The sequence below is a fragment of the Amblyomma maculatum genome, chromosome 1 (genome assembly GCF_055883805.1).
Source record: "Amblyomma maculatum isolate TAMU_Amacu chromosome 1, ASM5588380v1, whole genome shotgun sequence".
Taxonomy (NCBI): domain Eukaryota; kingdom Metazoa; phylum Arthropoda; class Arachnida; order Ixodida; family Ixodidae; genus Amblyomma; species Amblyomma maculatum.
This window is the reverse complement of record NC_139344.1, coordinates 231,485,072-231,513,064: the sequence shown is the minus strand read 5'-3', so window position 1 is coordinate 231,513,064 and position 27,993 is coordinate 231,485,072. Positions and strand designations below refer to the sequence as shown.

Here is a 27,993-nt window from a genome sequence, read left to right as displayed (position 1 = left end):
AGGTCCGCGCTTTCCCTGTTACTCCGCCGTGCCTTCAGCGATGGCCGTGCCTGTTACACGCCGACAAGGCCGCAAACAAGCTGTGTAGCACGACAAAGGCCGTCGCTCGGTTCGCTTCAAGGGCGGCAGGATGCTAGACAAGAGCACCAGTCCGTGCGGGCAAGGGACCTGGGAAGCCAAGGCGTCTCTTTGTATTTTTTTTTTTTTTTCCTCAACTCGACGGACGCCCCCGAAATTTCACAGCCACTGCAGCTGGGGAAGAGGGCACCCAGCCTGGTGCAGCCTTGCGCGTAGTACCGGGGAGCCCTTCTCGCCTTGAGAGATGAATGGCCGATGTTTTTGCGAGGTCGTTACAACGGCCAGCTTTTATCTTCCCGCCACTCGCAGCCGACATGGACGGCCTCGCACTGCTTGGTTTTGAAAATTGGCAACCGTCGCCGGTTGCGACGGTGGTGAAGGTCGACGGTAGAACAGCGCGACAGAAGAGCGAGCTACAGCAGCTCACCCACGGCACTATGACCCCAAGTGACCTCTCTTCGTCTCACAAGCTGTTTGCAGCACTGCTCAAGGCAGGGGCGACCTGATCCAATCAGGTTCATATGCACTACAACAGATAATTGGGCTCTATACGCGCCTCTCGCCCCCCCCCCCCCCCCCCCCCCCAAATTGGTGGGGAGACAGTAGGAGCACAATTACCTATTAAGTGAGCATGAGCTTGAATAGGTCCGGGCTCCCCTGCCTTTCGCAGTGTTGCAAACATCTTGTGAGACAAAGTATGCGTTTAATCGGTCCCTGACGAGTAAGTCGTCGGCATCAACAGCTTGCGAACAAGACGAGTTGACTGGCTCATTACCAATATGTTGCAGGGTACCGTGAAATGTAATCCGGTGCACCGTGAATGGGAAATGCGATATATATGTGTAACTTGATTCACTACCTGCTGCGCAATTTTAACCAATTTACCTTGCCTTCCTCTCTCATTCGGGGCAGCGTTCTGTTCAACTCACGAGCACAGAAATGCGGCCACTGCTCGCTTTCTAAAACTTACACTTGATCATTTTTGCTGTCGCATGATTTGCGTCATACTGAGGGACTGCATGAATACTGGAATAAATAAGCGCCACAGGGTAACACCACGCTAAAGACGCAACGCTTGCATATTCACACCATCGGTTTTCCTGAACAGCTATTAAATCAAGTTAATAGAAGGGAAAGAAGAAAACTGGAAAAGATAGAAATATTTCTGGTGTGACATATTGATAATTGAAATGTACGCAGCCTCAAATTTAACCGATCGGTAGTTGCGAGGTGCTCGTCGAAGTGGCTTGTTTTCGTGCCGCCTTACGTGAAAAAAGCCTATTACGGCATAGTATTTAATCAATTAGAGCCTTTTAAATACTGCTGACTTGGACAGCGACAGGATTGAAAGTTTAAGAATGAAGCTATTAAAGAAAGTAACACCCATTCTTGTAATAGGTGGACCCAGCCATGGGTTGCCACGTTTCGTCCTTGATGCCTCGAAAAATCGCCTAGTTTTTTTTTTTTTTTTTTTTTTTTTAGAATCATCTTGCGTGCTGCACTCTGCGCGAGAAAATCGTTTTCCCCAGCTCTCTCTTGTTCAACGCACTGTACAGGCAAGGAGGCAGCATCTTAGCATATCTTGTTGTCGCTGAGTGTTAATTTATTCCAAGTATTGCGCTCAAATGCGTATGTCGACAAGACTTTGAAGATTTTCATCGCAGATAATATTTGCATTTAGACACACATGGTAACCACTGCGCAACATGCTCGGTGCTGTTCCGGTTCTTCATGATTTATCCATATCTATTACCTTCTTCGACCTTCTACACTTCCCCCATACAAACCGTTGCTTATAAAATGTTTGCATCTACGGTAAGAACAATGTCTGCAATAAGCGCGAGCTCCTTGCAGCGCTAACTATATCTGTTTGAAAACAGCGATGAGGCGCCGGTCGGCAGTAGGGAATTCGATCTCTACACCAATATCGGAACACCTCTGTGTGCTATGAGGCGAAAAGCGCAGGAAGTGTGGCAGCCTGTTCTTGGAAGCTGGTGAGGCGTTGCGCGGTTCATGGCCGCCGATCGTGGCCGAGCACGCGCGCTCCCCTCGAGACCGGTCGTGGCTCCGCATCCCGGTCACATACCGCGGCCACCGCGGCGCTGAATTCAAGGCAGCCTTGGCAACCTCCCTCCAGTTCCGATCCCGAGCGCGCGTTCCCTCGGCGGCAAAAGGTCCGCAAGCAAGGCAGAGAAGGGAACAGAACGCCCTCGTGAAAGAGCGGAGGCAGACAGGAGGCGGCGAGGGGAGACCGTGCTTCCGCCTCGCTGCTATCGCACCCCCTTCCCATCCTCATCCCCTTATTCCCCGTCTTCCGTTTTAGTTTACTATTTTGACACCTTGTTATAGCTGCTTTATTTCGCTGATTGCGCTACTGCTTTTTTCTGTATTCGCTCCTTACGCCAACCCCTCCGCCCCTCCATCCCTTTCGTTTTTTTTTTTTTTCTTTGATAGCGCGAAAGGCCGGCTCTTCCATCCTAAAATTTTCTGCCTTCTTTTTTCTTCTTTTTCTCCCTCACTCTTTTTGTCTTTTCCACCGATGTCGCTGGCGTAGCAACCTCCGTCCTAAGGAATTACCCGCCGGACGGGAAAGATGGGAGCGCGGAAGAGAACTGCGAAGTAAAAATCCTTCTTAGTCATGCCGAAGAAAGCTCACGCTGGAGAGAAGGAAGAAAGGAATGTGCTAAAAAAAAAAAGAAGAAAGAAATGGGTAAAAGCGCCCAAAGGAGCGAGTAATGATTATTCAGCGTAGGGGCACAGATGAAGGGAGGAAAGAATAAAAGAATAAAATGCAAAATGACAAAAGTGCGCGCGCGAACGCTCAGGATTCTAACAAGAATTACCCGGCGCTTGAACATACTGAGAAAGTTTCGAACAAACACTTCACTCTGGGTGCCTTTTTCCTTCTTTGTATCATTAGTACTTTTGTCGTTCTTTCCTGCACGCACATTCTAATGACTGGCAAAATTTACTAAAAGGCGTGGCACCAAAGACGACGAACATGAATAGCAATTATATTAAATTAAATTCCTTTCTGAATTCTTTTTGCTAAATTTTCGTTCCGTTTTTGCAGGGTTTCGTTTTATCTGTAGTATTTATGGGTGATCACGGCTTTATTTCGTTGTGTGTGTGTGTGTGTGTGTGTGTGTGTGTGTGTGTGTGTGTGTGTGTGTGTGTGTGTGTGTGTGTGTGTGTGTGTGTGTGTGTGTGTGTGTGTGTGTGTGTGTGTGTGTGTGTGTGTGTGTGTGTGTGTGTGTGTGTGTGTGTGTGTGTGTGTGTGTGTGTGTGCGTGCGTGCGTGCGTGCGCGCGCGCGCGCGCGCTGTCGTAAGCTGGTAATACAGCACATAACGAGAATCAAGCACATATGGTTGCCTACTAATAAAAAACGGTTACCCTTATAGCTTGGCAGGAGAAACTGCATGAACCGCGCAAAAAAGAAAAAAAAAGCGTAAACCTTCTCGGTAAAATATGCATCGTTGAGCTTCTCAGCTAACACGCGTGAAAATGAGAAAGAAGTCCACGAATCATATTACACGCTGAGAAGCGGAAATAGCTTGAGAAATGGACGCAGATAACTAAGGAGAGGCACGTAGCATGATGCGCTGAGTCGCGCGTATCAGTTTTAATTGAAGTTTCAACGCCTGCCAAAGTCGTTGTGGAGAGCAGTTTGCTGTTTTCCAATGTACACAATGACTATAATGACAACTGGGATCGTATGACAGATGCTGGATGCTGGTTACGCAAGCACAACGGCATTGCCTGGACCGCTCACCGCACTCGCTAGTTGCGTTTAACGTGGTCTGGTTTCGGTAGGTCTGACTTCACACGCGGCGTTAACAGCGTCATCTTGACCAGTAAAATTGCGGACTCGAAGGCGGGGACTCGAAGGCGGGGGAGATAACGCATTTACAATACTGCATGGGAATAGTGACCTGGGTTTCGACGCTTTCTTTTTCGTTCACAGCCCAAGCAATCTGCCCCCTGCAAGGTTTCTGGAGGTGCCATTTCGACAGCTCAAAGGGAGCGATTGCCCTTCGCGACGCTCGAAGTGTAAAGAAGGTCCGGTTACCCCGTGTCTGACCTGCTGCCACAGTGCGGACCCAAACTGTCCCTGAAAGTCACTGTGCCTTGAGTGCAGACACCCCACGACAGCATTCGTTTCATGGCAAGGTCGTCATGCCGAACCAAAACTGCTCTCCCTGGTACCTCAAAGCTGGGGGGTGGGGGGACTTGCCGGGGATGACGTATGACTGGTGATGGGTCGATAGACCTTGAGGTGCGCTGCCTTCCGGCGCCAAACCTCCGCTTCTGACAAGGGCAAGGCTACTGAGTGTTCCGTGAAATGCGTTTGTCCGGCCGGAGGTGAACACTTGGATGGTTGCAGTTGACCGCTGCAAGCGAGTATATTGGATGTCAGAAGTTTCTGCTATGTCGACATTACTCGCGATAGCGCTAAAGGCTCGCTGATAATTGCACATATATCTACACCCGTGATGAGTCCGAATCAATCCACCCCGAGCACGGTAGCAGATGCCGCAAAGGCACGAAAGTCGGCTCTTCGTTCAAACCTCGTTCGGAAAAGGGGTTGTCAGGAAGCGAGTCGCGTGCCGGTGTGAACACTCAGTGTCGATCGGCGATTGTCGCTCCCCTCCGTGACGAATTGAGCCGCGTGATCTCCGCAAGTCGTCAGTGCGAACCAGAGGCCCCATTGTCCAGAAAATGTAACGTTCGCGGACATTTATCTGGAGGGTGGCAGGGTGGCTCTTTGGTCCGCCGGTTATGGAACGTTACGAGATCATAACCGCGCTGGCAGAGAAGGAGCTGCCAACTGGGGCACGGATGGGATCGGCCTCTTCGATACCCTTAATTGGGTAGGTGCGCTACTTCTTGACTACGCAGGCACATTCGTAAGGCGTGGTTACAGCTGTCAGGTGTTCGTTCACATAATGTAGCTCACGACTAGATGCTGATGTTTGTGTGCGAGGTGGTGAAGTCAGTAGCAAAGTGCAGGTACATGAACGATGATCCGCAAGGGGAGCTTTCGTACGTGGTTTTATTTCGCTGATTCTCTTGACAAGCGTTGAATTAAAGCTTCTGAAAGGAACGAACGGAGAGCCGGTGTAGCATGTCTACCGCGTGGGCAGTTTCCGTGACTGTTGGAGTGCTGTGTGCAAATTCTCAGGACATCCGCAATCGTAACAATCAAAATGATCAATATCCCTTCCTCAAAATCTTCACCCCCGACGTCAATTCCGCGCGGACACATATAAAGTGAATGTCGTATGAATAGATCGAACATAAAGAAAGACAACTCAAAAGCCAACATTCACACCGAAAGTGAGATGGTGGAAATGGCGAAGGAGCCCTTCCTGCATCCCCCCCCCCCCCCCCCCCCAACTCAGCTACGCTCTTCTCTCGCGCCCGCACGCCGCGCCGAATGTGCCGCGTCCCTTGCACTCAAAGGGAACAGTCATTCTGAGAACACTGCAAGAACAGACAGGTGCTTTGAGAAATTGGAGGCTGTGCCATGCGGCTACGTGCGGCGTACCTTGAAGTAGACAGCCTAGCGAAAACTGATGAGAGCTAGACAATTATGGCGTCGTTAGAAAGAGGGGTGACTGAAGAAAAGGAAGGTAGGAGAGCGAGAGAGACTTGGATTGGATAGGCGACAGGGTGTCGCGGAGAAAGGTCAAAGGCCCACAACAAAGGTGCAAAAGGGGGACGCGTGCTGGAAACGACCGGACAAAGAGCAAAGCAAAGTGGGCCAGGACAACCGAGAAAACAACATCCTCAGTGGGGGAGAGGTGAAGGAAATCTAGAAGTGGGCAAAGAAGGGGGAGGGGGGGGGGGGAAGTATCACTGCAAGGTGTTTTGGGGACTGGGCTTAGAGGTCGTCCTGTTTCGTGCCCGTCGCCTTGCAGGACAGCAGCCCCATTTCACAATGAACAGGTCCATTTTCGAAAGGTTTGGAGTGGGACAATCACACATTTGCACAGCATTAAAATTCGACAGATCCTGCGACTGACTGTGACTGTTGACCTTTAATCTTTCTTTCTAAGGTGATAAAGGCATGGCACAGGCGACTAACGATATCCTGACGCTGGCTTGTTTGCCAGCGCTTGCGTGCACTAATCTTCTGCATCTTATTAGAAGGCATAAATGGTTACGTCAGCTATGACGATCCATTTTTCTTCATCGAAATTTCTTGCCAGCCGTCTTTTCGAAGTTCTAGAAAGTGCTGAGCGTTCAGCGCTCTGTTTATTATTATTATTTTTTTCTTAGCGGGAATCAGAATGACTGGGAAGGAAACTTTTTATGTGCTTTGAGGGCTCGTTATTAAGACCCTCATTAATACAAATGCCTAGGCCTTTTCCAGTGCGTTTAGCCGCCTTACTACGAAAAATTAGCTGTTCGAACACAAAGCAGGGCGAAAATGCACCAAATAAGCAGCTATTTCTGGCTCGTTAAAAAAAAATGCAAACCTAGAATAATATTCGAAATCCCTAGTGTGGCGTGCTTTATCTTTGACACAATAGCCCGTTATGTTTTGAGTAAACAAAAGCGCACAGACAGGAAGGATAGCATACCGCTTGCGGACTTACAGCGGTGCCAGAAATTACACGCTTGCAGCTAGCGCTCCCGCTTCGCATGTAGTAGGCTCGCGGTATTTTGCTTACATGGTCAGTATTTGGTCAAATATTTAGGGGAATCCCCCAGGGTGGAGTAGATTTCTAATAAGGGAGTAATTACCCATTGGCATCTGAGAAAGCTTTTTAGCTTTCCTTTGTAGCCGTTGGCTGCGCTTTGGGTGGATGCCAATGGGTAATTACTCCCTTATAAGAAATCTACTCCACCTTGGGGGGATTCCCCTAAATATTTGATCAGCACCATTCCCACTTCGAGCTATAGATCAATTCGCTCTTGCCCTACCATCTGCTCTGCTGACCGTCCTGGTTAGCTCAGTCGGTAGAGCAACTGCCCCGGAAAGGCGGTGGTGCCGGGTTCGATTCCCGGATCAGGACGAATTTTTCTTTAACTACGAAGTTTCTGAGAAAGCTGTATAGCTTTCCTTTGTAGCCGTATGGCTGCGCTTGGGTGGATGCAATGAGTAATTACTCCCTTATTACAAATCCACTCCACCTTGGGGGATTCCCCTAAATATTTGACCAGATGCATGCTTTCTCGCTTGCTGTTCACGGCGCGACGTAGCTCAGCGTCCGACAACTGCCCGACCAGGTTCACTATCCATTTCAAAGCAGATAAAACCTTCATAGATGATGATGAAGATTTAAATAGTAGATGGATGTCTTTTATCCTTTTTTCAGTAAAGGGGGATATAACTTCTCTTTCTCAGAAGCTGCTTGCAGTAGGACGTAGATAGGGGCGCATATAGCAGCAGCTGCTGTTTCCTTCCTTTTTATTTTATTTTTTTTTTCAGTTTTACCTTTCTGGTAAGCTTTAGAATAGGGTGACTCTACCGGTTAGGGGAACAGTGGGGCGCCAATGCGCATGCGCACATGCTGTGACGAAATGGCGAATTGTGTGTGTAGGTGTGGTTAGCGTCCCCCAATATTTATTTCGGGAGTCGCAGTCAGAGGTGAACAATTAGCTACTAGGGGATCGTCGGCGTCTGAAGAGAAATAGGATGTGGATGAAAAAAGAAAGAAGATAACGCCTACTCCTTCTCCGCAAGGCAATTTTTTTCAACAAAACGACCCTTTGCTACACTCGCCCATTCTCCGTGGAAAGGAGAAGTGACAGGCGCCTTCCCTGCGTAAATTCTGGAAGGTCGCCAGGTCAGAGCAGAAATGTAGATTGTGGAAATAGCAAAGAGGGAGAGTTATGGTGGTGGTGGTAGCGGTTTATTATTAATCATAAAGAAGGAAAAGAGTGTTGCCGGCTGCGGCAACTGCTATCTAAAATCTGAAGCACCTGAGCGGCAGCCGGCGGGAAAGAAAAGGGGATAGGGAGAGGATAGCGAGGAGTGAGTTCAAAAGCGTTTGTCAGAAGTTTACTCACAGTAAGGGACCATTAAAATTTCGTTTCTTCTCTTCTTCACCTCGTTTCTTTGAGCAGAGGACTAGTAGTAGATAATAGAATGCAACAGACTACTCCATTTCCAGTTACCGAAACTGCTTTAAATGCAGCTGAACAAGCTGACGCACTACCCATACCACCACTCGCTTCACTAAAAGCTGAAGCCTGCCTACTTTTTTAAGCGAAGTCAGACTAAGAACCGTCTTTTACAACAAAACGCTCTTTTACAAAACTCGAAAGTTGCAGAAATGAGACCAATTCCAGGGTTTTCTCGTGTACGGTCTGAGGATGATACGTTCTTGATTGATTTCAGCTATAAATCAAGTTTGATACCCCTGGAATACGTGGATATTCGATTCGTTATTCGAAATTTTGAATATTCGCACACTCCTATTTGGTGTCTCCTGTTTCACATGCCAGCGAAAAACTCGACGCGTGAATGCATTGCAAAATAGAGTGAATAAAATATTGCCAAGTTTGTTCACCCGCGTTAAGCTCGACGCGTGCAGCAGGGGAAGGGCGCCACGGTCAAGATGAAACGAGCGTCTTCCTCAAACAAGCCCTGCCAGAATGCGACGTCGTCTGCATGCAGACTGTCAGAACGAAACGACAGGTCGTTTCCAAACAAACGTTTACCTTTGTGTCCAGCCGCTGCCGGTCAGAAAAAGAAGCGGTCCCGAAACGCATTCAAGTGATCGGGGGAGGGTCATTGCACCGGCAATGGTGCGGGCAGCCTTATTGTCTCTTTTCAGCTTGGTGCCCAAGCGCCACGGCGCGGCGAAACTCAAAGGCGGTAGGGTCGGTAGGGCAGGTAGGGTGCCTCTATGGGACAGCACATTAGACACCCTTGCAGGTAGTGTGCGGACTCACTTCTCCTGTACGAATTGCGTTGCGGCCGGGCACCGCGCGTCGACGCCAGTTTTCGCGCATTCCACACGCACACTGCCCCCCCCCCCCCCCTCTCCCTCCTTTCTTGTGCTGTCGTGTGCATGTGGACTATTCGCCGGGGAAGGAAGGGAGCAGAAAGACAGATGAATTCAACCACGTCGGAATAAATTTCGACGGCGTTGTGCGACCAGAGGATGCCTGGCCGAAGGAAGGGCCCTGCTGTGGTGAGACAATCGCGGACGGTCATCACGCTATTATACATTCACCATTATTAGTGTTCTTTTTTTATTTATTTGTTTCCCACCCTGTCCTTTCTTCCTCTCGCTCCCATCTTTTATTCCTTTTCCCTGTCTTCTCGCTGTCCCTTTATTTCCGTCGCCACAGTTCAAGGTGTCGCCGCTCTCAATGGCAGATGCCGCACTTATTTGTGTTAATTTTCCTACATAAGTAAATATTGACTTTAGAATAAATTTAATTTGTAAAGTTACAGAGCACCTTCATTGACCCCCATTCCATTATTCGTGTAAGAGAACCTGGCCCCGCCATGGTGGCGCGATGGTTAAGATGCCCGACTACTGTACCGGAGTACCTGGGTTCGAACCCAACCTCCGGAGGCTGCGTTTCGACGAAGGCGAAACGGAGGGGCGTCCGTGTGCTGTGCGGTGTCAGTGGGTGGTCGAAATTACTCCGCAGCCCTACACTGCGGCACCACCTTCTCCCTTTCAACTTTAACAGAAAGCTCTCCATTACGACGTCCCTCAACCCGTTCCCCCATGTATACCACCAACAGTACCTTCATCAAATACAACTGTGAGTTCTCAAAAAAGATTGATAAGGCGAGCAGCTTTAATGCCGCCCCCTCCAGGGACTTTACAAGGCTGGTGCACCGCAATCTTCTCAGCAGCGTGCGTCACGATCACGGAATGAATGATGAATGGTCAGCTAATTAAACTGAGCCTGCAGGTGGGAGTCAAGTGATGAGGGGGCACATCCCGTAGTCGTCATGTAGGCTGCACAGGTGGCCTTGCCAAGCTCTCAGTACTGACGGCCCACCGGGCCGTCTTTTCTTCAACAGCACGTTCGCACTATTATTACTTCGTTGCTCGATAAATTACTAACGTTAATGTACTGCAGTCACTGCAGTGTTGGCGTTGCGGACGTAAGCATTGTCGGTGTGTTCGAATGCACCAAGGTACAAAGAAGTGGCCTTTAATTGTTACTTTATTCTTGTACTTGTAAGACGTTTATTATTTTTTTTTTTTCACATTTGTTAGAAAAACTCTTGGACCACAGCTTCGCGCATAATAAGCGTAAGGTGGGATAAAAAAAGCTGAACTTTTATAACGCAGCATGAGGACAGCGTCGGCATTCAGGTTTCAGGGAACGGTAAGTTGAAGACCCGCGAATAAGGGCATCTGATTCATTCACGATCGGTCCCGCACTGATGTGTTCGTGGGCTTCATGACTCCGTATTTAGGTGCCCAGTAGAGTCTGAAAGAACTTGCAGAATCCACATTTACGAAGTCTGAAAGACCGGGCGCTGACAATAATTTTGTGCGTTAACTCCTAAAGATGTATTAATGAGGAAAGCATAAAAAAAAAAAAGTAATACCCGAGCTGATGCATCGCATAGAAAAACGAAGCTGGTAAATTTGTTGGCTGTGCTCCAGTTTGAGAAATAGCTAGACAGGGAGGCCGGAACATCTAGCAGTGGAAGCAGGGTCGGTCGCTGTTTCTTCATGGACATAAACGGAAACGTTGTAGCATGATAGTGGCACCGGTTACTCATTTTCGCTTTAGGCAAGAAAGCACAGTGCAAATGGAGACATTAAGGCCAAAAAAACATACACAATTTATTAAGCGCAATACGGATAATACAAGACAACGCCAGAAGCGCTAACATATACACATAAAACACACTACATAAGCATATGATATGTTATAATCACATTTAAATGTACATAATTCAAAAACAGCATAAATGAAAAAGAAGCTTTGAACAAGAATAACGATAACAATGAGGTCGCAAGGTATCAGAGGCACATAATAATACAAAAAAAATTATTGCGAGGGAATCCATTATTATGCAACATGCATCCAAATATTGGAGAACAAGAGACGAGACAAGCAATAGAGAATCAGCACAAGCATTATATGTATCAGGCAACCCCAAAAGATCGCGCTGTCCTGTAGAGAAGCTTTCAGCGCTATGGCTGCCTATTTCTGCAGCCCACGCATCGACCATGTACCTAATGTATTTAGGAGACTGAAAGACCTCTCATCGAAGGTGGTCAAATCCTAATTTCATCAGGGCAGGATTTAGAAAAACGGAAACCTTGGGCTACACGCGCACGTAGCGTCATCACCTCCATTTTGGATGTCCCCCTAATCTCCGCTACACTATTTAAATATGCATCATGTTTCGTTTCAACTGCACCGAATTAAAGAAGAGAGCAAAGCTCGATCCACAGGATGCATGCGATTGTAATGCGTTAGCATTTCTTTTATAGTACACACGACGGCCACTAACATGACTGTCAGAACCCGCGCCATGTGGTGGTGGGAGTGGTAGTGATTTATTAAAACAATAATCAGAAAGGAGGGAAAATAATGTTGGTAATTGATATCTGATACCTTAAGCACCCGAGTTGCGGCCGGTGGGAAAGAAAGGGACAGGGAGAGGATGGCGAGAACTAAGCAGAGGGTAGTGATAGCAAGAAAAAACAGGGAGCTTTGTACATAATTTACTAAATACAGAAGGAGAAATAGTTCGCGTCGCTCACGCGCGAGTGTCCATGAACTGTCCAAAAACGATTGCGCGTGAGTGGCAACTGCAATTGTTTACACCTCTTTCACTGGCGCCGTGCAGAAGCCGAAAGACGCGTGTTCGTCCGCATCACCGTTCTAATGCGAACGCATTTAATAAAAAGCAGGCTGAGCTAGATTACTAAAGGCACTGTATACAGCTGCGATTGGGCGTTCCGTTGGCGGCTAGCAAAACGAAGCGCTCGTTAACTAGTTAATCACCTAACGGAATCAGTTTTTAACGCGCAGCGTCAAGGAGCTCGTGCCGTAGAAAATCCGGCGTCGTCCGCGTCCCGGAAAAAGTGGTTTGAGGTTGGGAAAATGAAGTCTTCACATCGGGAGGGTCTTATGAAGTCAAACTTGAAGAAAAGGTTCCTGTAATGGGAGTACTTCCGGAAATATAAATAATTCAATAATATAAAGTGGTGCAATTTACCGCTCTGAGGGACGAACCCAGGCCCAATGTGTCCTCAATGGATCGTTATTCGTTATTCCAAGTGTCTTGAAAGCGCTTCAGTAGATCTTGTCGGGCTAGTTGGTTCATAATTCGATGAAATAAAAAGCTGCATGTGAAATGCAGCGGTATGTGAAATGCGTACTTCTCGTGCGGGCAGAGCTATGGTTGAACTCATCTGTGACGTGCTTTTGTCAGACAAACTCAGTGTCGACAACGCACGGTGGTAAACCACCACGCTATTTCTTGTTATTATTAGAAAAACATATTCTTCTTACGACGAAATCGTTTTTCTGGATACATTGAATCTTCTGCACAACGCTCACCCTGTTGCGTCAGACATTTCCGGAAGGGCAGGAAGACAGACTCCAACCGTGACCTTGTGTTTCACTTGAATGCTGCATCCAGCATGTATATACCTAACGAGTTATTGATGGCAACATTCCGCCTGCTGGCACTGAACTAACAATCAAGTGGCAGGTAATAGCGAGATAAACAAAAACAGTTCGCCGTCCTGATACTGTGTTTCCGTTTTCTTTTTTCTTTTTTTTTTTTAATTTCTAGAACGTACTGTTGCTAGGTTTGGAACATGGTTTTGCGGTAAAGAATCTGACGAAGTAATTGTAAAAATGAGTCGCATATATTTAAGGTGCGAGAGAGACGTTGTTTTAAGTTGTTCGCTCAGGAGACAAAAGGATTGCCCTCGGGCCAATGCAAGCAGACAATTACCATTGCGAAAAGAATTACACATTTTTGTGTGTCACTAAGGGGAGGTAAACGCAGCGTATACCTATAGGTGATCTTTAAGCTGCTGGAAATCTTGCCTCATTTTTTCTTTCCTACATCTGAATGAAGTGTCAAAAGACAAACCGTGGGAAAAAGCACCTGGGATTTTCCAGATCCTTTCCCCATATCTTCCAGGGCTCACATTCCAAAGCAGAAAAGCAAGTAGTTGCCCAGTCACTAAAGCTACGGGAGCTGTGTACTGCTAATGAACGAGTAGCTTCACGGCTCCAACAACAACAAAAAATAATAATAATAATAATAAATAAAATAAAATAAAAGACCACCAAAAAGGATGGTTGAGCGATTCCTGTAGAGTCCTACACACCTCCGAAGGTGTGAAATCGGAAGCTTGTTTGCTTTTTATCATCTCGAGAAAGAGAGCGAGGGAGCATCTTTATGGCAGCCAGTGTTTGCACTCGCAGTCGGAGAGCGGCAAGCAGCGCGCCTCTCGGGCCCGAACCCGCTCCACCGGGCGGCGCGCCTGAAAAGCAGACATCAGAGATAGAGAACGAACAATGTCGAAACTAGACCACATGCATATGTCATGCCTTGGTACCGATGGGGCCTTCTTTTCCTCCTCAAAACAATCCTTCGTGTTTCGACACGCCCTTAAAGCCCGATCTGGTATTTGGAACTTTCGTCCGAACAAACCTCACGCATGACTCTCCCTGTGTATTGTCCACTCTCTCAGCTCACATTCCTGCCTCCCCACAGGCCAGCTGCGTACGTCTTCCATTCGTGTAAGCTGCACCGTTTCCGTCAGTAATGCCTTCTGCGAGTGTTTCCGCGTCGATGGCGTCTGTTTTTTTTTTTTTTTTTTTTTCTGTTATGTTTGCTGACATCCGAGAGGAGGCAGTATTAATTGCAGCGAAGGAGGACACTCAAGAGCTAGGAGACTAGGCCGAATGCGAGGATTGCACGAAAGCGGGAAAAACAGCTTTGCGTCCCCCCCCCCCCCCCCCCTCCCTTCCCCTTATTCCCTTTGACTTTGATTCCTTGGGGTGGAGGGATGAACCGCCAAAGGCTGTGTTACCATCTTTTACAAAATTCGGAGGGCCGCTGCTGGATGGACGAGGGTCCCATATCGCGCTGCGTGTTGTGAAGGCCCGCTCGCATACCTTTTCGGGACAGTGGCGGACACCGACACCGGGCTGCACGCCGCTCTGCGAAGCGACATGTGGAGAGGGGGTCAGAGACATCGGCACTGACCGATCTTTTGTGTACGAGGCCGCGCGCCCAACAGCTTTGGCGGTGGCGCTGGTGGCCGCTTCGACTTCCGCCGCCTCCAAACCTCACCCTTTATTTTTATTTTATTTTATTTTATTTTTTTGCCGACTGGCACGGTTGGTTGTAGCAACAGTAGCCTTGCTCTTTGTTGATTTGACTATGTTAGCATGTTTGCGTCTACAGCACCCAACTTTCCAAACGACCCTTCAACATTATACTTAGGCTAATACATTAGAAAATCAGCACGAGGTGATGCTGAATATAGTATTCGCATGCATTCTGTTTTCAGAGTTTGGATCAATAGCTAAAATTCCTTCACGCTGCAGCCTCACTGCACTGAGAATTGTTGGTCTAATGTAGTGCGCGAATGCCTCTCGCAAATTCATTTTTAACAGTGGTAAGAAAATTGAGAATGATTGTGAGTGAAAACTGAGAATGAGCACCGAGCTCAATGCTCGGTGCTCTTAAGCAACTTGTCTGAGCATCTTTTCATCATCCTGAGCTTAGGTATGTCCATGGAAGGACAGAAATTCTTCTCCCACATTTCACCGACTAAATGGTTATTTCACTCACTCTCGTGGTCTGAATCTGCGGTCACTACTTGCCCTTACCACTGCCAAACCTTTGCTGCCTATCAAAAACTGCTGTTGCTTTCCCGCAATGTTGAACATTACTTTATTCCACTCCGTTTTGTTTTGGCTGTCTAGCTCATTAATCATGCCTTGCAATTCGTCCCCTGAATTAAGTTACTCAGCAAGGAAATGTCATGAGCGAATCGCAAATGGGATTTTCGTCCAAACCCATTGCACTGAATATATCCAGCACGCTCTGAATAATGCCAGAAAGATCGTGTGTCCTTACCAGACACCCTTTCCTAATTGATGTTTCGTCCCTATACGTGGAAGATGAAAACTGCCCTCACCGATACGTCAACCTAGAAAACTGCCTCTTCGGATGCCCCACCGCTTTGCCACGTCAAGAAAATCTACTTGGAACTACGCTGTTATTTTCGACGACGTGTCGCATGATTCAGCTCATGCATGCTTGGCTCTGGCGAAGATCAAAACCCACCTTGGGGACAACGCACCAGTCTGCACCAAGGTAACCTACGTAAGCGATGAAGCTTCTGCACACTTCAAGAATAAATTTCGGTTTCATGAGCTACAACACAATGAATGCCTAAAGATAAAATGGATGTTTTCAGCCACTGGTTATGGCAAGAATGCTTGCGACGGTGTCGGTCTATTAGCTAAACATCGAGCAACGCACCACAACTTGAGAAAGCCTGCGAATGAGGCCATACAAACGGCATGCAGCTTCGTAGACACACTTCAAGGAACGCTTAAGAACGTCTATATTCTAGAGCTTGCACAGAGCGAGCTCGCAGATTTCCATGAAAAGAAGAAGGCAGAATGGAAAGTAGCAAGGAAAGTGCCTGGAGTCCAGAAGCTTCAGATGAGGAAGTATGTGCAGTCGACTGAAGGCAACGCTTTTTATGTGGCCCCCACTGCAGATGCAGATTGGAAGAAACTGTGATCTGGTTGGTCGTTCTGTGCTGGACAATATATGACGTAAATACCGACGTCAATGACTGGTATTCTTTTTTTTTTTGTCTTACAGGATTTTCTTGAATTAGAATCTACACACAAAGTGGCATCATATCTGTAACTTGCCTCGCCAGTTAAACCCTTTTTGAATTTTGAAAATAAAATGAAGCGTTCTGTGCTGGACAATATATGACGTAAATATCGACGTCAATGACTGGTATTCTTTTTTTTTTTTAGTCTTACAGGATTTTCTTGAATTAGAATCTACACACAAAGTGGCATCATATCTGTAACTTGCCTCGCCAGTTAAACCCTTTTTGAATTTTGAAAATAAAATGTTCCCCTTCAGAAGAAAGAAATTTTCTACTGTGGCAGTGCCCCGCAGAACCACAGAAGCCCCGAGTTATATCAGGTGTACAGGTAACGCCACCGTTACTAAAAAAAAAAAGGGCTTGTAGAAAAACTGACGACTTTTGCGGTAGAATGATGGCCGCAAAACGTCACCTTACTCCTTCGATATTAAGCTGGGGGCATGAAAGCTCTGTGATCAAGGAATCTTTCAACACAGCTGCTGGATTCACTATACCAATTATTTTTTCAGCATAAGGGTGGAAAAGGTAGGTACTGATGTTTATTGCAAGAGGGGGAGAGGAGATAGACGCTTGCGAGAGGTAGAAGATTGCTTCCAGTTCCGTCGTCGCGTACATGGCCATATGAGTGAGCCTTCACCGACAGCGCCGAAGATATCAGATTTCGTTAACCCGCGCCGCTATCGTCGGTATCGCTTATGGCCATCGCCGTAGTAGCTATCTCCGAAACGGCCACCTTGTATGCGCGAAGGAGACAGGAAGCTGGAGTAGTCTGCATCGGTTAGAGCGCATAGCAATGAAAAACGCTGTATTTAACACTTTTGGCGAGATCCCCCCAGATTCCTGTTATGCAGATTGAAAAAAAAATTTAAAAGTGCAGTTATTCTCTATCAATAAATAATCTATTGCATAGCAAAGCGCCGTATACAATGTAGAACTTACACAGTGCGGACCACGTTTGACCGACGTTAAGCAGTTCCGAAATTATGCCAAAAAGCGAATTTTCTCCAATTTAACACTCTGTAATTGCAAAAAATAAACCAGGCAGTTGATGAGCTTTTCGTAAACCGTGCGAAAGGAAATCTGCTTGCATTTTCATCGCGCCGTTATCCTTTCGCAGTAAGCTTTCCAAGGGTAATACTAGGAAATCCCCAGGAATTCAATCATGAGCTTGAGTTTGTATTTATTTTTGTAATTTCAAACAGTATAATGCAACACTTTTTCAGCGCGGTATAATTACAGAACATGTGGAATTATTTCGACAAAATTTTAAAGGAATCGAAGATGATGCTTTTTTTTTTTTAAATTGAAATCAAATTTGCTCGTTTTTTGACGTTTTTGAACCTCAGCAGATTTTGAAACGCCATGAAAAAAAACAATTACAGTCTTACAACTGCACTGTTTGCTTGAAATAGAGAATATAACCTCCATATTGCAGGCAAAACGTTTCAGCGAAAACATTTTGGAGCATCATGCCAGAATAAAGGACTGAAAATTGACTTTTGTGCAGCCCACTGCTCCTGAATCAAAGTCCGCGATTTTTTAATAAAACACATTTATTGCAGCAAAACGCTTTCTTTTCAGTGTTTTATTAGTAAAAGTTACGAACATTTATTTATTAGAAATTAATTAACGAGAAGTGTTTAGTGTGTATGCAACCGGGCCCCAAACTTGCAACTTTTGAAATGGCAAAAACGGCATTTTTAACCTCTAGTGATATACGATTTTTTTTCTGAGAAATCTACTTCATATCTTGCAAAACTAAGGTTCATTCCTTTGTGTCGAGACATTTGCCCACCACATATTAAAAATTTCATTAAAAACAAAAATGGTCATGGTTGGGGTGAAGAGGAGGTTAGAAGGTGTGCCTCGGTTGCCCGAAAAAATCCTCCGAACTCTTCTCCTCGCGACATTTCCTTTCGCCACTCAAAAGCGGCTTCTCTAAAGCCAATCACGTTGCTAAGCTTTGAACTGGACGGAAAGTCACACTCCATCGTGCTCGACCTGCGAAGCAAGTGCCGCGAGAGCGGTATTGCCCTCAGACGGGAAAGGTGAGCACGCATCGGTTCCCTCACATGCCCTTTGTTGTAGCCGCGCTGTGGCGGCGCGGCCTCGGCGACAGCCAGACTGGCGACCCTGTGGCCCTCGCCTCCCTAATGAGCCTCATTGTCAGCGCACATAGCAGCAGACGCGCCGGTGGGGCACACACCTTGCTTGGTCAGTGAACCCTTCCTCCAGGAAACGTGCCTCCAACCCCTCCCCTCCCCCAACGGCGGCGGCCCGTGAGGCATACTGAAAACAAAAACTCGCTTCGCGACAAACGTCCTCGAGCGACCTCCGCTGGCGCCCATTCTAAAAATATTCTTTGCGAATCACTAGCGTCGGCTAGCGCCTGATAGAAAACCATAATGGGGAGAGGCTGCTTTGTTCAAAATAATGTGTGTTAGAGAGTTAACTAAATGGCCAAAGCGACATGTACTATAGCAACACCGTAGAATCCCCGGTCACCTGGGATTCTTTAACGGGAACTGTCAAAGCAAAGTGCACGTGCGCAGTGCGTGTAGCCTCCATCGAAGCACGGCCGCCGCATCTAGGACCGAGCCCGCTGCTCAGCAGCCCAGGCTTAGCCCCTGAGCCACCGCGGCAGATCGATCTTGACAATGGGGCAAACGGCACGGGCAAAGCGCATCGGGGCAGTTGGTTCGGAGCATTTTAAACGAAGCAGTCGTGTCAGGGGCTTTTGAATCGTCGCTTTTGAAATAGGGTAAACACAGTTGCGCATTCGACGCGGGGCTCCTGACATCGGATACTTTCGTGCATCACCCATCCAGACGGTAATCGTACTTTATGTATCGCCGCCGCGTGGCTGTGATTTTTTCTTCTCACAAATGAGAAATAGCAAGTGCTGTAACATTGACGAGATCAGAAAGAGCTACAAGCTTTTTCTTTTCTTTGGAAAGCAAATTATTTAGACATGCTTATGCGATAACGCGGCAATAGCAGCTGGTTTAACATTTCATGTTCTGAATTGAAATCGCATGCAGCCGCATTACAATGTTGAATTAAACAGCGTAGCATTTGCCGCTTGAGCCATATTTTTACCAACTAACTGGTAAGCATATTATAATGAATTGGAGCCCAATTATTTTGAAACAGAAGCATAATACTATATGAAGCACACTTTTTAAGAATTGTTTTTTTTTTTTTTTTTAGGTAGGCGTCCGTTACGGTTTCAATATGCACTGAAATAATTGTCCAATACCTCATTTGTGACTAATCTAGAATATCTCCAAATTTCTTCCTGTTTCCTCTCCATCAGTAAGGGGGGGGGGGGGGACTGTTTTCCCCCCAAAGTTATCGTTTTCCGAGCGAGCAACGACACACCAGTATATAGGTTATCGGAGGCACTTGCGGGAGAGCTGCATAGAAACGATATAGACACGAATGTATCCGATGTCATAAGCTTCGTTCCATATATGACCCGCGCCGAATTCCCTGCGGCGTTTGTCCCGTTTTCAAAATCCTCGAGTTGTTTTGGAGAAGGCGTCGGGCGGCAATGTACGTACCTTGAGTAGATTTCCGCGAACAAAAATGGTGTTCAAATTGTGTCCTATCAAAAAGAAGCGTTAATTCTCGCGTTTGCGGCATATAGACGACTAGACGGCCAAGGCAGGACAAGAAAACACGATCACCAAGGTTAAGTGCACGCTATCCAGCTAAAAGCGCTCTAACCATGTTAACAATGGCTCCCTTTTTCTGCCCCTTCCTAACCTGTGTCACTAGTGCCAAACCCCTCTCGTGTCATGCTGCCTACTATAGTTATAGGTATAGGCTGCATGTTACGTGGACGCCACCGCCCTGTAGGGACGGCGCAACTCGCAAACAAGGAGAACACACAAGAAATAAAACGGGAATGTGACGCGGCTCTTCATACAGTAAGTCGCTTGCGAGACAGAACAACGCAAATATCGACTTTCTGTTGCCCTATGTGCATTTTTTTTAGCAATTAATTTATCAGTTGTTTCGGTTCAACCGGATTCTTTATTGTGCAGCTTTCAAAGCATTTTCACGCACTCGATATACAAATGCAACGGTTTCCTCATTTCTTTGTAGTCTGCCAGGATGCATAGAACTCAATTGTTTTTACAAGCCAGTTTTAACGAAAACAATTTAATCCGAATTTATTTGGCGATACTTTATTGCCACGATATTTTTACCCTCAACCCCTTTTGTACCTCTGTCGCAGCCTTTCCGTGTTGATATCTTTCCTTTTTTAATCACACGCAAATATTCCCTTCCCCCCCCCCCTTTTTTTTTTAGCAAGGAAAAAACTATAATAGGTCGCCATTCCATGCATGGCTCATCTTACACATAGATCACGATTATTTCTTTTCTGCTTCCGGGTGGCTTTGTTCCACACGAGCGCTTACAAGCTGTCTTTCACGGACCACACATGGCGATTAGTTCAGCATGCACCTTTCCAACCCTGTTCTCTTCCCACCTAACCCGTGTTCAGGTAAAGCACGCTTAACCTCGGAGCAATCGCGCCTGCTGCCAATAGTTCTCCTCCTCTTTAGAGATTACGATCTCTATCGCGAGGAAAGTTTCTTGTCCTATCTACACAACATCACTTGCACAGCTGGAAGGCCTTTTTGAATCTGCCGGCACCTGCAGGCTGGTGTAACAGCGAGTGCTTTCTCCTTCCGCGTGTGCCGCTACTCCGGAAGTCGATCTTGAGGGATGGCTATGAGGTGATGTGAAGGAAAACTACTTGCCCTCTCCTCCTCCCCTAAAAAAAAAGGTCCCTTTTGTTGTGTGTGGGAAAGGGGACGCCGTGCCTCTTTTGGAGTACCCGGCGCGTTCCTTTCAACGTCCACCTTTCAACGCTCACTTTGTGGTCGCAGCTGCTGCTGTTTACTGCCAAGTGTGTGGCCCGAAAGGCTTCAATAAACTGTAAAAAAAAAAAAAAGAAAAAAAAATCTCTGTTCGTCTTTTCTTTACGAAGCTACCACATGCCCGTCCTACATGGTGCTTCTTCATTCTTTTAAACGCTATCTTAACATTCATGTCGTCGCCTTCCTATTCTTAAAAAAAAGCCTTGCACCATACATAGGGATAGTGGCTGAATGCCAGTGACTAGCTCCCTTACTTCCGACTGTTCTCTCACTGACAGCAATCTAACACTCCTACAGGCGTAAGGTCAAAGAACATGCAGTAGATAGCGGAAATAGGCCCATTGATGTGAACGTCCAAACTAGTGGCACTGCTTGAGCGCATCGAAATGGTAGAGCAGAAAAAGGAATAAAAGGAGGGATTTTATATGTTTGGAAAAGAAAACTGAAATCATCAATGGTGTTTCATCCTATAAACGTGTTCCGAAACATAATTCGAATGTTCCAAAACTCTTGCTTGATTGCTTCAAAGCTGCTCCAAAATACCATTTTAACTGCTCCCTGAGCTGCTCCGAAATGCTCGAGCCTGCTTCCCCCCCTGGAGTTTGTTTTCAAGAAACCACGGGCCATCTTCTTGCCGTTAGGAGTCGTGATCAAGACCGTCACCGTGCACACAAGCAGCCAATCACGAGCGCTGTTGTACGGCCAGAAAATACGAATAACCTTCGGGTACTTAAGTTTGTACTTTGTTTGAAACCTGTCTCCCGATGGAGCCAGCTGACGTGGGGCCTGGGGCACAAATAAGGAATCATAGGCTTTACCGCAATGCAGTTGTGAAACATAATTTTTGGAGCAGGGTTGTACCAGCAAATATCTCTCAGACGTTGCGCAAAGCAAGTTGGGATCATCGAGAAGTTGAAATTTCGAAACATCCCCCGAATCAAAGCGACATACTGGGCGAGTTCGTTGAGTTGAGCAGGAATAAAGCTTCGTTGGTTGGGGGCTAGGTGATCTATAGTAGGAGTCGATAATTAATAAAAACTCGGAACCGAACCCGCTTTTTTTTTTCTTTGCGGAACAAGAACACAATTGTACCTAAATGTTTTTCGCCAACTTGGGACAGAACCTAAAGTTTGGAACCGCAGCGAGTCGATGGAGGCACCGGCTCTCAACATAACGAACGTTACTACCTGTGCTCAGCTTGCACAGGCGCATGACATGAGTTGCAAAAGGCAGAACAGAATGCCAGAAGGTGCTCCGTATAGAGATTAAATAACTTCGCCACAATCGTCGGCCTGAAAAACAAAAACAAAAAAAAAAGGAAACTACGGAACTCCGCCGTATACTGTTTTTCGATGTTACTGGCACGAACTGACATCACGACCTCGAAGTGGGGTCTAACCTTTGACCAACCAAGTTATGTCGCCGCTTGAGACGTTTTGTTCGTTGCCCGTTGCTTTTGAAAAGAAAGGGTGATCCGCGGGACCGGCGCTTTGCAAGCGTGAGAAGGCAAGGGTTGGGGACTTAGTAATTACTCGAGTGTTTGGAAGCAAATGCGTTCACGTGCCCCTCCGCTGGCGAATAAAAATACAAGAGAACTTAATAGAAAAATAAAGACGCGCCAAAAAAAAGAAGTGTATTTCCTTGCACTAAGTAGACAAAAAAAAATAACTTTAAATGAATTAGGCACTCTTGGCGAGCCACTTGTTATAAACTTTTTGTCACGGGCTGAGTAAATTCAAGAGAGACTAGTCGGAACACGTGAAATAAAATACACGTTGTTCGCTTTAGTTTATACGTACTGAAATCATACCGAAAAGAAAACAAACCAGCGTGGTTGTTTTTCAAAGGCACGTGTTACGATAGTAAATCACGCACAAAACGCCGGGACCTTCACCTCAGCCGGACTCCGCTGTTCTGTCGATCGTCACGCTCCCGATGCGTAGCGCGATATCAAGCATTCGCTTCGCAAACGTTCGCGGCGATAAAGACGCAATGCACAACACGTTTTGTTTGGCGTACTTTGAAAGAAGTCCGTTTTGTCTGGGTCCCTGGCCACGCAAGTGTTTATTCAAACGAGGTGGCTGACTAATTATCGAGATCGACACTTAATGCGTGCGTAGTGCGTCCCGTCCCTAATTTTAGTATATTGGCGATTTCCAGGTTCTAGCGGTTCCAGCATATATCAGCCAGGCTGCGCGATTCCGCGCTGAATAGAACAAATTATCAGCACTTAATCATATAATTGGAATGTCCGTTTATGTAAAACCAGGCAGTGTGAGGTAGCAATGGCGCTGTTGCGGTGCAGAATTCCGAACTTGAATTTATATCTGTGCAGATGTGGGTGGACACCGACAAAAGTATTTTCATCGTGCGGGGAAGTGGAATACACAGAACATTTCTTCGTCTCATGCCGGCGGTTCGAACTTCAGAGAAGGACATATACCTGGAGGTCCCCCTTTCTAGGTTAGGACTCCCCTAGTCACTACCCGTTTTACTGTCGTTCGATGCGAGTGGGTTGGACAGGGTTTGTGGAATTATACATGACTAAATTATGGGAACTGGCAACTCGACCTGTTAACCCTTCTCGAAATTCTTCCAGGTCTCATTAATTCAAAATTATTATGATTGTTATTAAATTGTAACCAGAATTGTTATAGCTGCATTGTTATAATTCTTTACGCTCTCGCTTTGCGCCAAGCTTGTGCCGGAAATCGAGTTTGTGTATGACACCACACTTGGGCCAATCCTGGTTAACTAAGGCACGGTTTTTTTTTTTTTTTTTTTTCAGTTTACGAAGGTAAAAAAAAAAAATGCAGTGAAGTCTAGCACTGTGAGCGTCGGGAATGCAGCTGCTTTGTTTACTCTGCTATTGCTTCGAAACCCACTAGAGACTAAAGTTCCTTTTCTGATGGATATCATTCTCGCGAATAATTTCGCATCATTGCGAATAAGTTTGACTTTATGTTCGCTTTTATGTTTTGATTCAATTTTGACATGTTTCCCAGACGATGATCGCCATAATTTTCCCAGTATTGAAGCTAAAACATTTCGTATATAAAAAAAATACAAGGGTTCAACGCTGCTGAACCAAATATTGAGCGAAAGCATTAGCTGCGGGTGGCCGAGCGTTCTTATCTTTTTCTTCTTCATCAGCCCACATATAGAGCCCCGCTTTAACCAAGCCGTATGAACGTGCCTTAGTGGCCTATAGGAGTAACGTGAATGCCAGGGTCCTAGCAGGCTGATTCTGACATAACCTTCTAATGTGAAACGAGAGACCCAAGTTGGCGGCTCCTGCCGACCACTTGAGTTGGTAGCCCAGCTCTCACCCTAGTGTCACGTGGGGTGTGACGCGTGACGTGGGTAAGACGTGGCTACCGGCCGCGATACGCTGAAGGCTCGAAACCTAGAGTAATATTGCTTCCGCAATAAAAAAAAAAAAAATACAGCGCTTCCACAAAAGGTCAGTCCACCTCCACAAGGAAGCTTCTCCGCATTATTATTACATGTGCAGAAAAGCTTGCTTGCGAGGATGCACTTTCTTGCAAGCGATCGGTCGAATATAGCAAAAATAAGGAAACCCACCGCAGTGGCTCAGTGGATAAGACGCTCGGCTACTGAATCGAAGTACCCGGGTTCGAACCAGACAGCGCGGAGGCCGCGCTTGAAAGGAGGCGAAACGCAAATGCCGTCCGTATCCCGTGTGATGTCAGTAGACGTTAAAGTGGTCAAATTTTTTTTTTTCTAGCCCTACACTGCGGCACCTTTTGCACTTTCACTCCCACCTCCGACCTTCCCTTACCGCGCTGTCCAGGTCTCCATCGACAAGTGTGACCGACACTGCGCCTCTCCTTTCCTATAAAGCAAGTTGGTGGTGGTAGTGGTTGATTTATTATTATTTTTTTTTAAATAATCAAAAAGAAGAAAAAGCGTGTTGCCGGCCGCGGCAACTGCTATCTAAAAAACTGAAGCACTTGAGCTGCGGCCGGCGGGAAGGAAAAGGGGATAGGGAGAGGATAGCGAGGGGAAGTAGAGAGGGGAGCGATAGGGAGAAAGGACAGGGGAGCTTTGTACATTATTTACAGAGTAAAGACAGTCAACGAGTTCGCATCGCTCGCGCGCAAGTGTCCGAGCACTGTCCACGAATGCCAGCGCGCGAGCGGCCCCTGCAATTGTTTCAATTTGCAAATCCGTACAAAGATCTGACATTCATCTCTACGTCGCACGCGCCGCGCATCAAATGCCACAGGTTGGCGGCGGTAACCAGAAAGACGAGCAAGAGTGAAATGGACTTACTCCTTGACTTGGGGCTTAAACACTTAGTTGGGAAGCGAACTTTCAACCGAAGCGGTGTTGCAACACAAGCTTTCGTGTCGCCGCGAAACCAATACACACCATGGCCAGACAGCGCAGCGCTCACTTTCAGCAGAGGGATGAAGCCAAAATGATGGCGTTACCGTTATTTTGGGTAGCTACGACAATGGGGAGTATTAATATAATGAGATTTGCGGATCGCGTGCTTAGAGGAATAGCGGAAAGGTGGCGGTGTCTGTACAAGCGAGAGTCGCTTCAGTTGAATAAGATGTCGTTGCGATACTGATTGGTGACAACCATGGTGTTGCTGCCTCTCGCCAAGGGCTGACCTTGCTTCGATAACCAAGTTGAAATTGTAATTTAACATAGTTCTGGCGATATATTCTCGTTTACGGCCTGTCAAAGCCTTCGGAGTGCGTCCCATCGAGGCACCCTTCCCATGCTCAGGCAGCGTCTCTCCTCTGTGGCTTAGGTGATCACGCGACGCTCCGGAGTGCACACCTGTGCGCCACTTAAAAAAGAAAGAAAGCCGCCGGTTCGTCTACGCGTAATAGGCGGCAAAGAAAAAAAAAAAAGGTAATTTCAGGATTCGAGCGCACCCCATAAAAACACCCTACGTGCCGCGCGCGCATCCTCTGTGGCTCAGGTGATTAGGCGATGCTGCGAAGTGCTAGCCTGTGTGCCACTTAAACAAGATCGCCAGCTTGTCTAGGGGAGACAGCGCGCCGCTGTGCGCGGCCGCATCGTCCGCTCCGAGCAGCATTTGAACGCTTGTTTATGTGCGCGCGGTCGTTGTTCTCTTCTTGCCGTTGCTGTCGCGTTCATTGAAAAAAAAAAAAAGCAATTATTAAATTACGGTGTGCTTTCTCGTGCCACTTGCTGGAGAAATGGTAGAATTCGACGGGCGGTTGTCGACCTCTTTTGTTAAAATAACGGCTTGAGGGGCTAGTTGGTGTTATGACCGCTAACCAGTGATCACACAAAAATATATCGTACCGCTGCTAGCCCCTGTGTCACAAACCCCCGCCTTTAGGGTCAAAAGTGGCGCGGGATCCCCTTCCTTTACGGTTACCCGTCGTCAATCTATGAGGTTTGAGAACAAATTTAAAAGTTAGGCCGGTCAACCGGTGAAGCACGTGTGTCGGTGTGTGATTGAGGAATAAGTTCAAATAGGTCACTTTCTTTTACAAAGAATTGAATGTTTATAAACAGTAGTCCCAATTACACTGCATAATAATAGAGTGCAATAAAAAAATAAAACGCCACGACAAGATATTTATAAAAGACGAAGAGTTAAATGTCAAGAGAAAAAAAAAACAATTAACCCGACAATGAACAAAACACTGTGATAAAAAGAAGACTATAAAGATAACAAAGCAAGTATTCCAGGTACAATGAGTATGGGCAAAAGTTACATAGGAAACACAGCGTAAAATATTACTAAGTCAGGTAAAGGTTAACAAAAAGCGAAAAATAATGTTCGATTGAACAACAAACAGTCCGTGGCGAATGCAATTCTAACGGCTTTCTTGTTGAGGCTTCGAAGGCTGGGTTGCTCGGTAGCGGCGGCCGTACAGGTGCAGAGAACGATGCGTCGATCGCGGGCCCGAGGAAACACAATACGCTTTCCCAGAGCGCCGCGAGAGTGGCCGGAAGTCTGAATCTCCCCAGGCGCACTGGCACGGGCGTTATGCGGTCGGTTATTTTATACACTCGGCTTGGGGGCTTGGGGGGGGGGGGGGGGGGGGGGGGGGGGGGTGCGCAGCGTCCGCGTCAAGGACAGGCGGTCGCTGCCGGCAGGCTGAATCTTGCCCAGAGGAGCGGCGGGGTGAATTTCGCTTCATATCTGAGGCAGAAGCTCCCGCAACTTCCGCTGTATAATAGGTGAGGCAGCTTGTGACACTGCCCCCCACTGAAGAATATTGCCTCGGAATATTCTAGTATTCCACAAGCGCCGAGAACGACCGTATTACGCCCCGATAGAGGGGTGCAGTAGATTGGGTCCGTTCGTCACTCACTATGGTTCATGACGCGCACCATATACGCACTGATCAGAATCCGCACAGCACCACAACACTGTAGTTTGTCAGCCATGTCTTAAGCACATGTCACAAGTCACGGATCACTGATAACAATCAAGTGAGCACAAATATACAGACACATCGTGTACGATTTTCATTACACATTACAAGCTGAACAACTATTCCATCCGGCTCATGTAATCTGCTCCCACGTTCTCGCTGCCTTTAATATACTCGACACGGAAGCTGTATTCCTGAAGCTTAATACTCCAGCGAAGAACGCGGCTGTTCGCAGATTTTGTCTCTTTTATGAACTTCAAAGGCTGGTGGTCCGTCTGAACGAGAAACCTTCTCCCGTAAAGGAAGACTTGAAATTTATCGATTCCTCAAACGAGCGCTAAAGACTCTTTCTCAGTGGTTGATTAGGCTACCTCTCGAGGGAGCAACTTGCGGCTCGCATAGGCAACTGGGGGCAGGATTTCGTCATGCGATTGAAGAAGAACGGCCCCAACACCTCTATCAGAAGCATCCGTTCGCAGGACGAATTCCTTGTCAAAATCTGGAAGTTTCAGAATTGGTGCCTCAGCCAGTTTTTCCCTCAAGTTCTTGAAAGCCCGTTCTTGCTCGGGGCCCCAGCTCACGATTGAAGGTTGACCCTTCCGTCTTAGATCTGACAGAAGACAGGTCAGGTCAGCATAACCCGTGAGTCCTTAAAAGGATCGGACCTGCTTCTTTGTTGTTGGATGTGAAACTTCTTGTATCTTCTGTAGGATCTTGGTGAGGGGCGACAACTCTCCGGATGCAATTTGGTGGCTCAGGAATGCGACGGTTTCCATTCCGATCTCGCATTT

The 27,993-nt window shown here is 46.9% G+C and overlaps 1 protein-coding gene across 1 annotated transcript; it reads left to right on the top strand.

The window, feature by feature from the left end:
• Positions 1-15,230: 15,230 nt before the first annotated feature.
• LOC146205883 (uncharacterized) lies at positions 15,231-15,812 on the top strand. Its single transcript, XM_084608198.1, has one exon. It carries the CDS (start codon positions 15,231-15,233, stop codon positions 15,810-15,812), a length of 582 nt encoding a protein of 193 aa, XP_084464324.1.
• The last annotated feature ends 12,181 nt before the right edge of the window (positions 15,813-27,993 follow it).

What these genes read in the sequence shown, in the direction of transcription:
- LOC146205883 (XM_084608198.1), top strand. Translation starts at nt 15,231, where the DNA reads ATGCCCCACCGCTTTGCCACGTCAAGAAAATCTACTTGGAACTACGCT.